Below are 14,806 nucleotides of genomic sequence, written 5' to 3'. Positions count from 1 at the left end.
GAAGGCCATGGAAGAAAGAAAAAGGGGGAGGGGGGCACCAGAGTGAGGTGATGGGCGGACAAGGAGATGAGATGAGAGAGGGAAAAGGGGATGGGGAAATGGGGAAGTGGGGTGGGTTTGGGGGGCATTACTGGAAGTTTGAGATATCGACGTTCATGCCATCAGGCTCCCCAAATGGAACCTCCAGCGGGATCCCATCACCAAGCACACCTTTTCCTCCCGTCTCCACCCCCCCATGTGCCCCGTTTTCTCCTTTCTGCAGGGATCACTCACTACGCAACTCCCTTGTCCACTCGTCCCTCCCCACTAATCTCCTTCCTGGCACTTATCCTTGCAAGCGGAACAAGTGCTACACCTGCCCCTACACCTCCTCCCTCACTACCATTCAGGGCCCTAAACAGTCCTTCCAGGTGATGCGACACTTCGCCTGTGAGTCTCTTGGGGTCATTTACTGCGTTCGGTGCACTTGGTATGGTCTCCTGGACATCGGAGAGACCCGACGCAAATAGGGAGACCGCTTCGCCGAGCATCTACGCTCCATCTGCCAGAACAAACGGGATCGCCCAGTGGCTACCGATTTTAATTCCACTTCCCTTTCTCATTCTGATATGTCCAGCCATGGCCGCCTCCACTGTTGTGATGAGGCCACACATAGGTTGGAGGAGCAACACCTTATATTCTATTTGGGTAGCCCCACCCTGATGGCATGAACACCAATTTCTCAAACTTCCGGTAATGCCCCCCCCCCCCCACCTTCACCATTTCCCATCCCCTTTTCCCTCTCTCACCTTATTGCCCGCCTACCACCTCCTTCTGGTGCTCCTCCCCCTTTTCTTTCTTCCATGGCCTTCTCTCTCTTTCTCCAATCAACCTCCCAGCTCTTTACTTCACTCCTCCCCCTCCAGGTTTCACCTTTCACCTGGTGGTTCTGTCTCCCCTACCCCACCTTTTAAATCTACTCCTCAGCTTTTCTCATCCAGTCCCACCTAAGGGTTTTGGCCTGAAACATCGACTGTGCTTTTTTTCCATGGATGCTGAATTCCTCCAGCATTTTGTGTGTGTTGCTTGGATTTCCATCATCTGAAGATTTTCTCTTGTTTGTCCTTTCAGGTTATAATTAGTAAGTTCCTACAAGACATTTGTCTACGTAGTTATGATGATTGAAAAATACCAATGTTTTTCATTGCATCTTATTGTTATTTAAAAACTTGAAATATTGTCACGGGTCTATTGCTTCAAAGACATCACTTGCATTGTGTGGTTTAACTTTTCATTATGCACAGGTATTCCTTTACCCAGTCTTGAGTGGTACAAAGATTCAGTTCCAGTAGTCAAGTTGAACAACAGCAGATACAAGGAGATGGTAAGCGGGACCTTGCAGATCCAGAGGCTGGTCCCTGAAGATTCAGGAATATTCCAGTGCTTTGCATGGAATGAAGCAGGAGATATTCAAACTCCTTCCTATCTTACTGTTACCAGTAAGTATCAGTCTGCTTTTTTTTATATGGGAGATCAGGCTTGCCACCAAACATTTGAACTAAAGAGAAGTTAGAGTAGTCCAACAGGACTAACAGCAATGTAATAATGAAGTTAACACATCATTATTTCATTTGCTGAGGCATGCAAATTATTTACTTCCTAACATCTCATTAGCAGTTCTCACTGAGGCACGGCACTAACCTCCTGTTCCATCACAGCTGTATTGTAACCCAGTGTCCAAAATTAATAGTTTCAATTTCTTCCTGGACTGTTATAAACAAACAGCCATTCCATTTATTTGAGGCTAAGCATACATTTATAAAAGTGTGTGTTAGCTTGTTTATCAGAGAAACTGAATTGCACAATGAACTCTCAGGAGATAAATGCATTAACTCCTTAAGTATCTCTTGCATGTATGGGCATAAAAACAGATGATCCTGTATAGTGGGATTAGTTCCAGGAATGTTTACACACTTAAATCTGTAGTTTAAACAGGCTTAAGTGCTTTTATTCTGAGACACTCAAGAACTCTTGCTATTAACAGATGTACTGATTGTACTTTATTTGTAGCAGTTTATTTTGTAGTTTCTACAAATAATAATAAGGACTTGTTGCAGACTTCTTTCCATTTTATGAGTCCTTTGCTCAATTTATCTCCAGTTCCAGAATTGAAGTTTACCAAATATTTAAAGACCTAGATAGAATGGACATGGACAGCATGTTCCCAGTTAATGGGGGAGCCTGGGAACAGAAGGCATATCCTCAGAATAGAAGAATAGAGATGAAGAGGAATTCCTTTAGCCAAATGAAAAGCCTCAAGAATTGCATTAAGATTGAAGCTGTTGGTTTGTGCAGTTTAATCTCACCAATAGTTCCAAGATTAAAGGAACATATTAAGGTGCAGTAGGCATGAAGAGGAAAGGGTAGTACAGACTTGTTAAGGTGAAGGCACAGATAAAGAAGTGGGTGTTAGCTGACTTTTACAGCGCCGGGAGGAATAGAACAACATGGAGCAGTTGTGAGAGAAGACTTCAAAGACTAAGGCTTAGTTACTGAAAGATCATCCTCAGATAATGATGCAGAAGGAATCAAGACCATCCAGTAAATCTGTTGTCGGGGGAGCTGGAGCATGTGGCTAGTCACGAGCAGTCCAAGTGTTTTGTGCGAGGTTGTGGGAAGATATAAGTGTGGGGATTTTAAAATCAATTTGTTGGGAAACAGATAGGCATCAGGACATGGCAATGATTTTTATGTGTGAGGAAGGATAGATGCCCAGGTTCTGAGTTAATTGAAGTTTGAAAAGCTGACAAAGCAATGTTCTTAAGTGCTTGTCAATTAAGGAATTGTAGATTAAGGGATCAGTGGAAATGCAGGAACACACTGCTTTGAAGAAAGAATGAAATTTGCCAATGAATCTTTATTGGTTAAAAGAAACTCAGATCAGAACAAGATTTAATATCACCAGCATAGGTTGTGAAATCTATTAACTTAGTGGCAGCAGTGCAATGAAATATATGATCGATAAATATGGAGAGAAAAAGCTGAGTTACATTAAATATATATGTGTGTGTGTTAAATAGTTGAGTTAAATAAGTAGTGTAAATTAACAGAAATAAAAAGTAGTGAGGTAGTGTTCATGGGTTCAATGTCCATTTAGAAATCGATGGTAGAGGGAAAGAAGCTGTTCCTGAATCGCTGAGTGCATGCTTTCAGGCGTCTGTACCTCCTTCCCATCAGTAACAGTATGAAGACGGCATGTCCTGGGTGGCGGGGATCCTTAATGATGGATGCTGACTTTCTAAAACACAGCTCCTTGAAGATGTCTAGAGAGGCTGGTACCCATGATGGAGCTGACTAATTTTACAAGTTTCTGCAACTTATTTTGATCTTGCGCAGTAGCCACCATCCCCCCCCCCCCCCCGCCCACCTCCCCACACCAGATGGTGATGCACCCAGTCAGAATGCTCTCCATGGTACATTTGTAAAAGTTTTCAAGTGTTGTAGTGAACAAACCAAATCTCATCAAACTCCTAATGAAATATAGCCACTATCTTTCCATCTGTATCAATATGTTGTGTACAAGTTAGGTCCTTGGAGATATTGACACCCAGGAACTTGAAATTGCTAACTTTCTCCACTTCTGATCTATCTATTAGGGTTGGTTTGTGTTCCCTTGACTTACCTTTCCTGAAGCCCACAATCATCTCTCCATTCTTGTTGATATCGAGTGCAAGCTTGATGCTGTGACACCACTCAACTAACTGGTGTATCTGACTCCTATACGCCTTCTTATCTCTATCTGAGATTCTGCCATCAACAGCAAATTTACAGATGATATTTGAGCTATGCCTAGCCACACAGTCATGGGTGTGGAGCGAGTAGAGCAATAGGCTAAGCACATGTCCCAATGGAGCACCAGTATTAATTGTCAGCGAGGTGGAGATGTTATTTCCTATCAGCAGAGATTGTGTTTTTCCGATATCACAGTGGATCAAATATGTTCACCTAATCAACTTAAGCATGTATGGGCATGAGAAGATTGATGCGCCAGATCCAATGTCAAAAAAAAAGGTGCTGGAAATGCCAAAAAAACTGGCTTTTATTTTGTTTGATATTAACTGAATGAAAGTTGGCTTGTATTAGAATATTTGCTGGAGATCTCATAAGACATGACATTTTAACACTAACTAAAGTGCATATTTGAGCATATGGGGTGATTACATTAGGTTAAATAGTATCTGAAACAAAAGAGAAGACATCCAGAAGAGTAGAACAGGTTCCAAAGAAGGTCAAAGGCGATATGAAGAACAAGGAAGAGCATAGGAAATCTCAGTTTCATAAGCTATCAGCGGCATTGACAAAGACAACTGTGAGCTTGTGAGCAAATTGAAATTAGTTTATAAGATGCTCAGTGAATTCCTGGAAAGGTGAATATGGAGTATTCAGAGCACACTCGAGGATAATGTAAAACTGAGCACAAAGAGATCGTGGTCCGAGAAATCAAATGTAGCCAGTTTTAGTGATGGACAACAGTTTTTGAAAGAAGTGAGGACAGACAGTTAGATTCAGATTCAGATTTGTTCATCACATGTACATCGAAACAGAGTTGTTTGTGTTAACAACCGATGATGTGCTGGGGGCAACCTGTAAGTTCCACCACACACAATGCTTGCCAGAACAAAACTAAACAGAACACAACAAGAACAGCAGGAAATCAAGCCCCATACACCCACCCACCCATGCACATTCCCGAGAACAGACCGTCTCCAGCAGACTTGTACTGGGACTCGGGCATTAGGCCTTCAACTTTTGCAGAGATTCACAGCCTCTGGCTCTGTCCATCGGGCCTCCACTTCTGCACTTACGATTGACCTTCAGTTTTTGATCTTTGGTTGTTGGTCCCAAGACTCACAGGTAATGATGAATGAGGACCTCAAGAATTAGTCCTCAAACTCCAATCTCACCAATTCGTTTACTGGCCCTCATTTCACATGCTCGCACAGATCACCAATCCTGGAACCTGCCAACATCTCACTGACTCTGGAAGTGGGGTCTCCAGCCCTGGGCTTCACTGGTCTGCCAGCCCAATGTCCGACCATGGATATCCTATGTCTGCCTTGCAGGCCTTTGAACATGGAGCAGAGGCTTAGACTCTGGCCTAATCTCTAATTCCCCCACATCCCAGTCCCTATACCTCTACCTGACCCCTAACGGCTCTCTCTGTCCCCAAAACCATTACTACAAATCTAAAAAAAATACCAAGTCTGAGCCACAGCTCTCAATGCAGACTGCAGCTTGACACTGTCTTGAACTGATTACAGACTGGACAACAAATTTTTTCAAAAGTGTTGATTCCTCAGAATTTTTCTTTTGTTTATGATAGACTGCTTGAAGATGAACACAAATATAATTTCAGACTACTGGTATCACGTAGGAATTTAAGAAACAACAAATTAACTTTAATTGAATATAATGTGTTTAATTGCATAATGGTGCTGATGCTTTGCAATTGTTCAACTAAGTTAAAAATATTTTGTTAATGATTTTCATTTGTACTATGTGTCTGAGGCTTCTCGCTTAAGTGTCCAACAATAATTTGCCAGCATTGATGGATTCCAGTTGCCCTGGTATCTTTTCTCCATGACCGCAATGTCCTGGTGAAACCTTTCACCATGCTCGTCACTAACAGCACCAAGATTTGCAGGGAAGAAGTCTAAATGGGAATGCAGAAAATGATTCTTTACTGACATGTTGCATTTCATGGTTTTATATGCTTGAAGCATGCTTTCAACCAGCTGCATGTAGTTTGGTGCTCTGTAGATGCCGAGAAAAATTTCATCAACTTCAATGCCTTCCATGTGATTTTCTCTGGTCCCACTAGAAATTCTTCAAATTGCCTGTCATTGATGACCTGTTTGATTTGTGGACCAACAAAAAATGCTTTCCTTAATCTTGGCATCAGTTATTCTGGGAAGCATCTGTCTCAAATATCAAAATACTTCCTAGAAATTTTTGTGCCTGGTGATAGCAAATTCCATCCTTACAGTCCTGAACCCAATAGTTATTACTAAAACCTGTCCTGCCATGCAGCAGCTGCACCACCTAAGCATGCCTGGACAAGATAGGAAACTTTCCAGCTTACATTGTAGGCAACATTTTAATTGACTTGAATTATGAATTGAAATAATAAACATAAGTTTATTTAAACAAAAAAGGTGCGTGATAGGGAAATTTCATGATTTTCATGATCAGTAGTCCAAAATTCATAAGATACACCTAAAGGTATTCAGGAAGCAAAATCTTTGTTAGCAGATGGTGTGTTAAGAACAGTACTGAAAAGAGGAATGTGACAGTGAAGAATTGGTGTGAAAGGTGCTAACACAACAACTTGTAGACTTCTTGAGACCTGTTAGTTTGATGAGATGGTGATGGTGTTAAATCCTGATTTTGATTGTATTGTTTCTTTACTCAAAAGATCAACTATAAAATCTAAAGTGAAAAATAAAACCTCTGCAAATTAATAGCTTTATTGTGCAGTATCCATAGTTACAGCAGAACCACAAACATACAGTACGAATGTACTTTGGAATTTCTTACTGTGAAACAATAAACTAGCTTGGCAAAGAAGAACTACCAAATGCCACAGAGTGAGTATAAATCATGATTTCTCAACAACATCAAGGAAATAAGTGTCAATAAGAATAGAAAATATGAAAATACTTGGCAGATAGGCAGTGTCTGAGAGCTTGAAAACCGAATTAGCATTTTAGATCATTAAACTTTCAAATTAATGCTCAGTAACTGGAAACACTAATTGTCTCCATCTCCCCACAGCTGTTCCCCTGAACTGACTGGTATTTCCGATATTTGGTACTTGTATTTCAGATTTCCAGTAGCAGTAGCTTTTTTTTTGTTGTGCTCTTTAAAGAAAATAAGTTTCTCATCTAGATCATATTAACTGAGAGAGGTCAGTTTATTTTTATTCAACTTTCCTTTATTCTGAATTCTTCAATATCTTGATAGGTGATATTTGCCATCTTAAGTTTCTTCATCTCTAAAAGATCGGTATTTTAACCACATACTATATTTTTATTGAGTTGATGATTAAAGCAGGCAATAATTCAAAATGTTTAGCTAGAAACTATAAAAAATAAATTAATTTGTAAATACAAGATCATCCAACAGAAGAATTTTATGATAAAATAATCTGAGGTGCTTAATCATGTTCTACATGATAATACACAGATTGCTCATATGTACATTCAATTTGGCAAAAGATGACCTTTTGTCCATGATTGTGATTAGGGAGAGATACAGGGTAATGAGATTTCATAGTAAGGCAGCCCAGCTTTGTTCATTCTACCAGAAAAGAAGTTCTCAAAGTCTTTTTTTTTGTTTATTTCAGATATTGCACCTTTCTTCGTCAGAGCCCCAACAGACACTGCTGTAACCGATGGAGCAGCTGTGGTTTTACACTGCGAAGCTTCAGGGGCACCTAAACCTAGTATTACATGGAGAAATGGCAAGTACAATAAAATATTACTTTGAGAAGATTGGGATTACTTGTTTCCACCATTTTCCACCTTGCTGCATGTGTGTGTGTGTGTGTGTGTGTGTGTGTGTGTTCCCTTATTTGGGACAGGAGACTGTTGCTGAACTGTTTCTAAATGGCATTGGTTGCATCTTGCGTGGCCGATAGGTAAAACACCAAGCTTAGAGTGAACAGTTTTTAAATGGTGTCAGTTGCGTGTGCTTGTATTCAAAATGCAGTGATTTTTGTCAATGAATTTATCTAGTGTACTCTTCTGATTTTCTTTTATTGTAAATGAACAGAATCAGCACAGACACCTAATGCAGGTAATGGACTGTCTTTATGCAAAGCTTTTGGCAATTGCGTTTTCCAAATCTTCATTTTCATTATAACATTCAAGATGATTATTGATACCTTCAAATTCTATGTAGTTTCCTAACTTGTTGAAGTAGTGAAAACGTTTCATTTTCATTCAGGGCCATTTCTGGCATCTCCAGGCCTGAATGCTTGAAATTGTATTGAGCAAACATTTGAAACATTTCCGAATTGTCTTGCAGCTTACTTCTTGCCAACTGTCAGCGACAAAACCCACTGCTTTTTGAACACAATATGTACCCTATAGCACTGTGCAAAAGTCTTAGACACATGTATATAGCTAGTGTGCCTAACACTTTTGCACAACAGCACTGTAGTAATTTTATGTACTGTTGCCACAAAAAAAAAACAAGTTTCATGACATATGTGAGTGATGGAACACCGGATTCTGATATGGGTCTCGATTATGGACTGAGAATGGAAAACGAGCAGGGAAAGAGGAATCATGTTTGGGAAAAGGGAAAGAGACAAGGGAGGGAATGGGAAGCATCAGAGGAACATTCTGGAATGATCAGTAAGCTAGTTGTTTTAAATCAAATGGCCTTGCCTGGTGTCTCGGGACTGGGTGAGTCTGCAGGAGTGTCAACCCCACCCTGGCACTCCATCTCTGCAACCTGTCCTACACGCACCAATGGCACTCCACCCTCACTATTCCCACATCTTTGCTCCAGACAGATTTACAAACTCGCTCTCCGCTCCACATTGACAAATACAGTACTGTGCAAAAGGCTTAGACACCCTAGCTATGTATATGTGCCTAAGACTTTTACACACTAAGTACTGTATTTAATCAGCCTGTTTCAAAGTATATTTTTGGACAATACCGGTAGATAACGAAGGTTCATTTTTGAAATAGCATGTCATTTTGTATACAGGCTTGGACTCATTCTTTCTCTCAATAGAACTAGCAGTAACTGATAGAGAATGAACTCAGCTGCATAATTACTTCACGCTGTTAGAAAGATGATCACAGTTTAACACCAAACCTTCCTTGTAAAATGAGGGGGGAGAAAACTTATCTTGTCACACCACCATTTCTTTTCTCAAAAGTTTTTAAAACTCATCAGCTTTTAAAAAAAAACACTAGGCAACAACCATGTATACTAACAGAGCTAAAAGGTAGATTTGGACATGTACAGTATATATTATACATCTGCTCTTTACAGCATGTATGCAATACGGTTGACCATGACAGATCAGATTTACAAACACTCTCACTGCTGAGTACCTTTCCATTCATCACGTTTTTCCTTTAACTGAAAAGCTTGAAGGTACATTGCAGATTTAATTCTCACTCCAGTCAGATGATATCTAATCAGTTTACATAAGACATAAATTATTATTTTTTAAATCTGTGTATTTTTTGCTGTTTTGAAGGCTGAAGTGTCAAAAGGTTTTGCATCTGCTTTGCATATAATTTGTAATCCAGATATGAACAGCACTCACAAATGAATTAGTTTTTAGAAGTGATCATTTTATTCAAATTTGTTTGCATTTTGTTGCATGTAAAATATTTTCAAGACAGTTCAATCTGGTAGCTTTCAGGTTATATTTTTCAAATTGCGTATTATAAAGTATTCAGTGATATATTTAATAGTAATCTAGTGCACCTGCACTAAAACCTCTACTAGTAATTAAGAACAGCAAAGAACCATTCGTAATGTTATTCACGTACCATTATAAGATTCTTTATAAAGCAAGTATTTGCTAATATTTGGAGAAAGAAGAGGCTGGAGGCACTGAAAGCTAGAGCATAAAAATTGCTGGAGGAATTCTGTGGGTTGGGCAGCTTCAGTGGAGGGGAATAAGCGGTTAATGTTTCAGGTTGAGACCCTTGTTCAGTCCTTTTCCCTCCACAGGTGCTGCCTGACATGCTGAGTTCTGAAAGCTGGCTGGGTTTTTTTGTTTGCATTTGTTAATTCCTAATAATGCCTTACTTATGTTTTAGAAAATCCCTAATATTAAGATCTTCCCCAGAGGCCTCCACACGGCCATAATTGATAGGAATTCACAGTGGTAATTAATTGATCTGGAAGCAATATTAGCTTTGTTGATTTGACTCGATCTCAATGGGGGAAAAGTAATGCATGCTGGAAACTTTATTTTTATACCTCATTAGGTTAACATTGTTTATCATTTTTTTTCTGCTCTTACTTGCCCTCAACCTTTTGAGCTGTGGTGTCTGCACATTATTCTTATGTTGTCTACATAGATGTACCTGTATTCCCACCAGGAATATCCATGCTCATATATCCATATTTCCTGACCGGTGTCCTTACCTTACAGGTGATAAGGTTTTAGCAAGTGGTTCGGTACAAATTCCACGGTTTGTACTTCAGGAATCGGGTGGGCTGTTGATCAAACCAGCCCATGTTGAAGATGCAGCAACGTATACCTGCTTTGCAATGAATTCTAAGGGAGCGGTGAATGCATCGGCCAGTCTCACAGTGTGGAGTAAGTTCATTTAAATAAGGATGGGAATGAAATTGGGACTAACAAATCTATGTTTTAAATTGAAAAGGTTTTCTTCATTGTTGCGCTGAGTATCTTCCAAGGCACCACAGTTAAGCTGAAACTTGCTCTTAGTCAATAGACACTCAGGGATCATGACTCTAAGTGTGGACAGTACTGCATTCTGTAGGATACAGGGTATTAAGTCAGATCTTGCTTATCTGTGCCTGACTGGGAAAAAATTAACTAAATCAAACATTGATGGCATTCCTCCAGGATCCTTTATCATTTAACTGCTCACTGGGTGAATGCTCTGCACCATTAGAGAGTTCTGCTTATTGGTTACAAGGTATTTTGATGTTAACTCCTCTCTAAAGTACTTATAAGCATGATGCACTCCGGGAATAAATCAAAAACAGTCTACGTAACAATAAGACTTGAGGTTGTACTGTCAGCTCTCTGGACATCTAATTAATGTTCCTTCTTAGAGTGAAGCAGTTTGTCCTAAAGGTGGGCAGAAGTTAATTGCCTCAAGAACTTCATGAGATCACACCTGACTCTGAGGCTGAGGAAATCTGAGTGTCTGGTAAACATTCGGGAGAAAAATTGAAATGAACTTCTTTTTTAAAAAAAATTTACATTAAAGTCAATTTTGAAGCATCTCAGACAATAATCAAGGGAATAAACTGTCTAATTTGGCATAGCCAAAAAGCTGTGGGGAGAGAGAAAAGAAAACAAAGGAAAATATAACTTGGGTACATGACTAATTTGAATCATAGTCATGTAAGAATTTGTTAAAAAATGCAAATAAATATGGTTTTTAACACGGCGTACTGTATGTCAGTAAACTGTCGAAACAAGTGATTTAAATGCTGCTAACTTTTAGAACCTTCATTTAGATTCTGTTGATTGCTTCACATTAAGTAATATATGCCACCAGCTACTGTCCAGAGTATAAATCAAAGGAATTTCCAACTTTAACACCTTTAAGAATAATTGCTTGTCCCAGTTTGTGCCATTGACAATTAATTCTACAGTCCATGTCGTTATTTGTGACATTTGTAGAAATTCATCTGTCCAATTAGCACCTGTGGCCTTTCAGTTCAAACAGCTCATTTGAAGAAGCTGTGGGCTCATTTTTGCTGACATTTTCTTACAGTAACTGCCCATATTTAACCATGTATGTTCCTGCATCTTGGTTCTCCCCCCCCCCCCCCCCAGCAGAGTTAGATGTTCTGATCTTAACTGCAGCTCCGATTTCCCAGCTGTACTCCCTTAATGGAGCATGCAATGTGTCCGGGACGGAGGTAGGAAGGGACTGGACGAAGGGGGACAAAATCCATTTGAGGAATTATGCCGACATAAGTTCAGTGGGGTAGGAGCAGGCAGAAACAATGGAACTAAGGGTATGATTGTGTTGAATGCTGAGCTGTAATCAATAAACAGCAACCTGATGTAGATATTGCTATTGTCCAGGAGATCAAAAGCCAAGTGGAGGGTCAGTGAGATTGCATCCACTGCAGGCCAATTGTGTGTGATGTGCAAGTTACTGTGGGTCCAGGTCCTTGCTTAGGCAGGAGTTAATTCTGGCCAAGAACAACCTCGCAGCAGGACTTCATTACAGTAGATATGAGTGCAACTGGGCGATAGTCGTTGAGGCAGCTCACTGTACCCTTCTTGGGCACTGGTATGATTGTCACCCTTTTGAGGCAAGTGGGAACCTCCATCTGCAACAGATTTTCTCTGCCCCGCCAGGTACACCATCAAGGCCTGACTCTTTGCAAGGCTTCAACCTCTTGAAAGATGTTCTGATGTCACCCTTCAAGACAAAGGTGATAAGGTCACCCAATACTGCAGGGACTCACACAGGTGTAGTTTTATTCTCCCTTTCAAAGTGTGCATAAATGACCTTGACCTCATCTGGGAGTGAAGTATCACAGTCATTCATGATGTTAGGTTTTGCATACCCTGCAAACCCTGTCAGACTTGACTTGCATCCAATTCCATCTCTAACTTCAATCGGAATTGTTCTTTCACGCTTAAAATAGCTTTCCATAATTCGTACATGAACTTCTAGATAATCAGTCTTGAATGCCTCAGATCTAGCCCTCAGCAGACTACAAATCTCCATGGCTTTTGGCTTGGGAATGTCCGGTATGTTCTTGAAGGCACACGCTCATCTGCAGAAGTCTTGATGAAGTTGGTGACGACTGTGGCTATTCATTGGGATTCGAAGATGAATCTTTTGGTGTTGTGCTGTCCACCGATTGCAGACCTGGCAGTACTCCTCTGTCTCCCTTGAGCATATCTTCTTGGTCCTCATCACTGGTCTTTAGTCGTTGCTTCCTCTACCTTTAAAAGACTCTCCTATCTTTTCAGTGGATGGTGAAGCCATCGGTCTGCAGCAGTGCCTTTGAAATGGCGGTGGTGAGCTGTGTTTCCGTGAAGCAAAGTACACAGCGGTCCCTGGTGGCCCTCTGGAACTGCAATTTTTCAGTTTTATTTTCCCAAGACTGTAGAGTTGCCAGCAGGATAGTCACGAGTGAGGTCCTAAGGGCTCTGCCTGAATTGCAATTGTACCTGCAGACTGGTGTGCTTTCCACACTTACTTTTTCTTAAAGGGGAACTGCACTCACAATTCAAATCTTCAGTCGGTGTCAACCGGTTTTGTGTATCAGTAGAGTTTTTACAACATCTTAAAACAACACTGAAGTATCCTTGGACTGTTAATTGCAGCGGTAATAATCCCAAATGGGAATATTTGATGATTCCCATTGGAGCTGCATGCAGAGTCGCCATTGGAGCTGCATGCAGAGTCGCCACTTTAAAGGAGCCATTTTGATGTTGGGGCCCTGAAGAGTGTTGTATAACAGTGGGACCTGGCGCTACAGGTACATTGTTTTCTGAAAGGGAAGACACAGGTAGATGGGTTGGTGAAGAAGGCTTTGGCATACTTAATATCATCGGTCAGGCGGTGATCGTTACAAGGTATCGGTGAGACTGCACAACTGTGAGCAGTTCTGGTTTCCTCGGTGTAGGAAGGATGGTATTAAGCTGGAAATCTTGCAGAAATGATTCATGAAGAAGTTACTGGAGCTTGAGGGGTCGAGCTATAAGGGGAGACTGGTTAGGCTGGGACACTATTCCCTGGAGTGTAGGAGGCTGAGGGGTGACCTTTAAAGAGGTTTATAAAATCATGAGTGGTATAAAAATAAGGTTAGTAGTCAGTTTTTTTTTTACAAGAGGAGAGGAATATAACAAACTAGAGGGCTTAGATTTGCAGGGAGAAAGGAGAGATTTAAAAGGGATCTGAAGGGTAACTCTATTACACAGGAGGTGGTGGGTATACGGAACAAGCTGCCGGAGAAAGTGTGGAAGTGGATACAATTAGAGTTTCATTGATATTTAGACAAAAAGGGATAGAAAAGCCTTAGGGGGCTTTCTTGGGTTGGCAATGTGGATGAGTTGGGCTAAAGAGATTGTTTTTGTGCTGTCTGCTGTGACATGCTTGTAAAGTACCTTAGTTGTTTTAATGATCTAAACCTATTTCTTTAAAAGGGAATTTTCATTATTAATAATTTTTAACATATTTGTTCATTGTTCTGTTATAAAAAAATATCATTCATACATCTTTTTTTTGTGAGAATTATTAATAGGCCCTTTCAGAAGGTGTTTCCTGATCATAAATCACTGAATTAAAATGGTCCTCCTTATTTCTCTTGCTAATTATTTTAAATATTTGTCCTCTACCTATTGGCAATTTCTGTGCATATTTTCTCCTCTGATTAGCATTAGCTTTCTCTCTGAGGAAACACTCCAGCTGTGGTCTGACTGATAGTTAAGAATTTCCATGCCTGCATCCTCTTGAATATTTGAATGATCAAATATTCCCATTTGGGATTATTACTGCTGCAATTAAAAGGAGGAGGAGAAGATGGCGGCGCGACGCAGCGCGCAGCAGCCACTCAGGTGAATGATATCTGTAATCTGTCAAGTAGGGTGCCGTGCACAATCCTGATTTGATGGAGACAGACGTGAGAGCACGGAGGAACATCTGGAGAAACTTCTGAAATGCCTTCTTCGCTGCCGCTGCTACTGTGTGATCCAGAATCTCCTCAGCTTTGCTTGTTGCTCGGCGGCTGGGGCGGGGTCCAGCGCTTGGCAGAGATGGTGCTCAGTGTCGGAGGCTCAAAGTTTTCGGATGGACTCAGAGTTGGCTGTTGTCGGGTGCTTCCAATGCATCAGCAGTTGTCAGCGCCTGGAGGTTTACAACAGGGAGAGTTTCTCCCTTCTGCTACCTGCTATCCGGACTATTGGGAGTCATTCGGAACTTTGAGACTTTTATTTTTACCATGCCCATGGTCTGCTCTTTATCAGATTATGGTATTACTTTACACTGTTGTAGTTATGTGTCATAATTATGTGGTCTTGTCAGTGTTAGTTTTTGGTTTGTCCTGTTTTGTGATATCA

At 40.6% G+C, this 14,806-nt stretch overlaps 1 protein-coding gene across 2 annotated transcripts in view; it reads left to right on the top strand.

Annotated features, from left to right (window-relative positions):
- Window positions 1-14,806, top strand: part of sdk1a (sidekick cell adhesion molecule 1a) — a 744,722-nt gene that overhangs the window by 481,900 nt on the left and 248,016 nt on the right. For both annotated transcript variants that reach the window (XM_072268711.1, XM_072268712.1), the window contains 3 exons: window positions 1,284-1,478; window positions 7,385-7,501; window positions 10,172-10,339. In XM_072268711.1, the coding sequence (XP_072124812.1) occupies window positions 1,284-1,478; window positions 7,385-7,501; window positions 10,172-10,339 (480 nt within the window). The remainder of the gene's footprint in view (window positions 1-1,283; window positions 1,479-7,384; window positions 7,502-10,171; window positions 10,340-14,806) is intronic.

This window comes from Mobula birostris, chromosome 9 (assembly GCF_030028105.1).
Source record: "Mobula birostris isolate sMobBir1 chromosome 9, sMobBir1.hap1, whole genome shotgun sequence".
NCBI classification, from domain to species: Eukaryota; Metazoa; Chordata; class Chondrichthyes; order Myliobatiformes; family Myliobatidae; genus Mobula; species Mobula birostris.
Note: the sequence above shows the minus strand (reverse complement) of the source record. Positions and strands in the feature narration are given on the sequence as shown.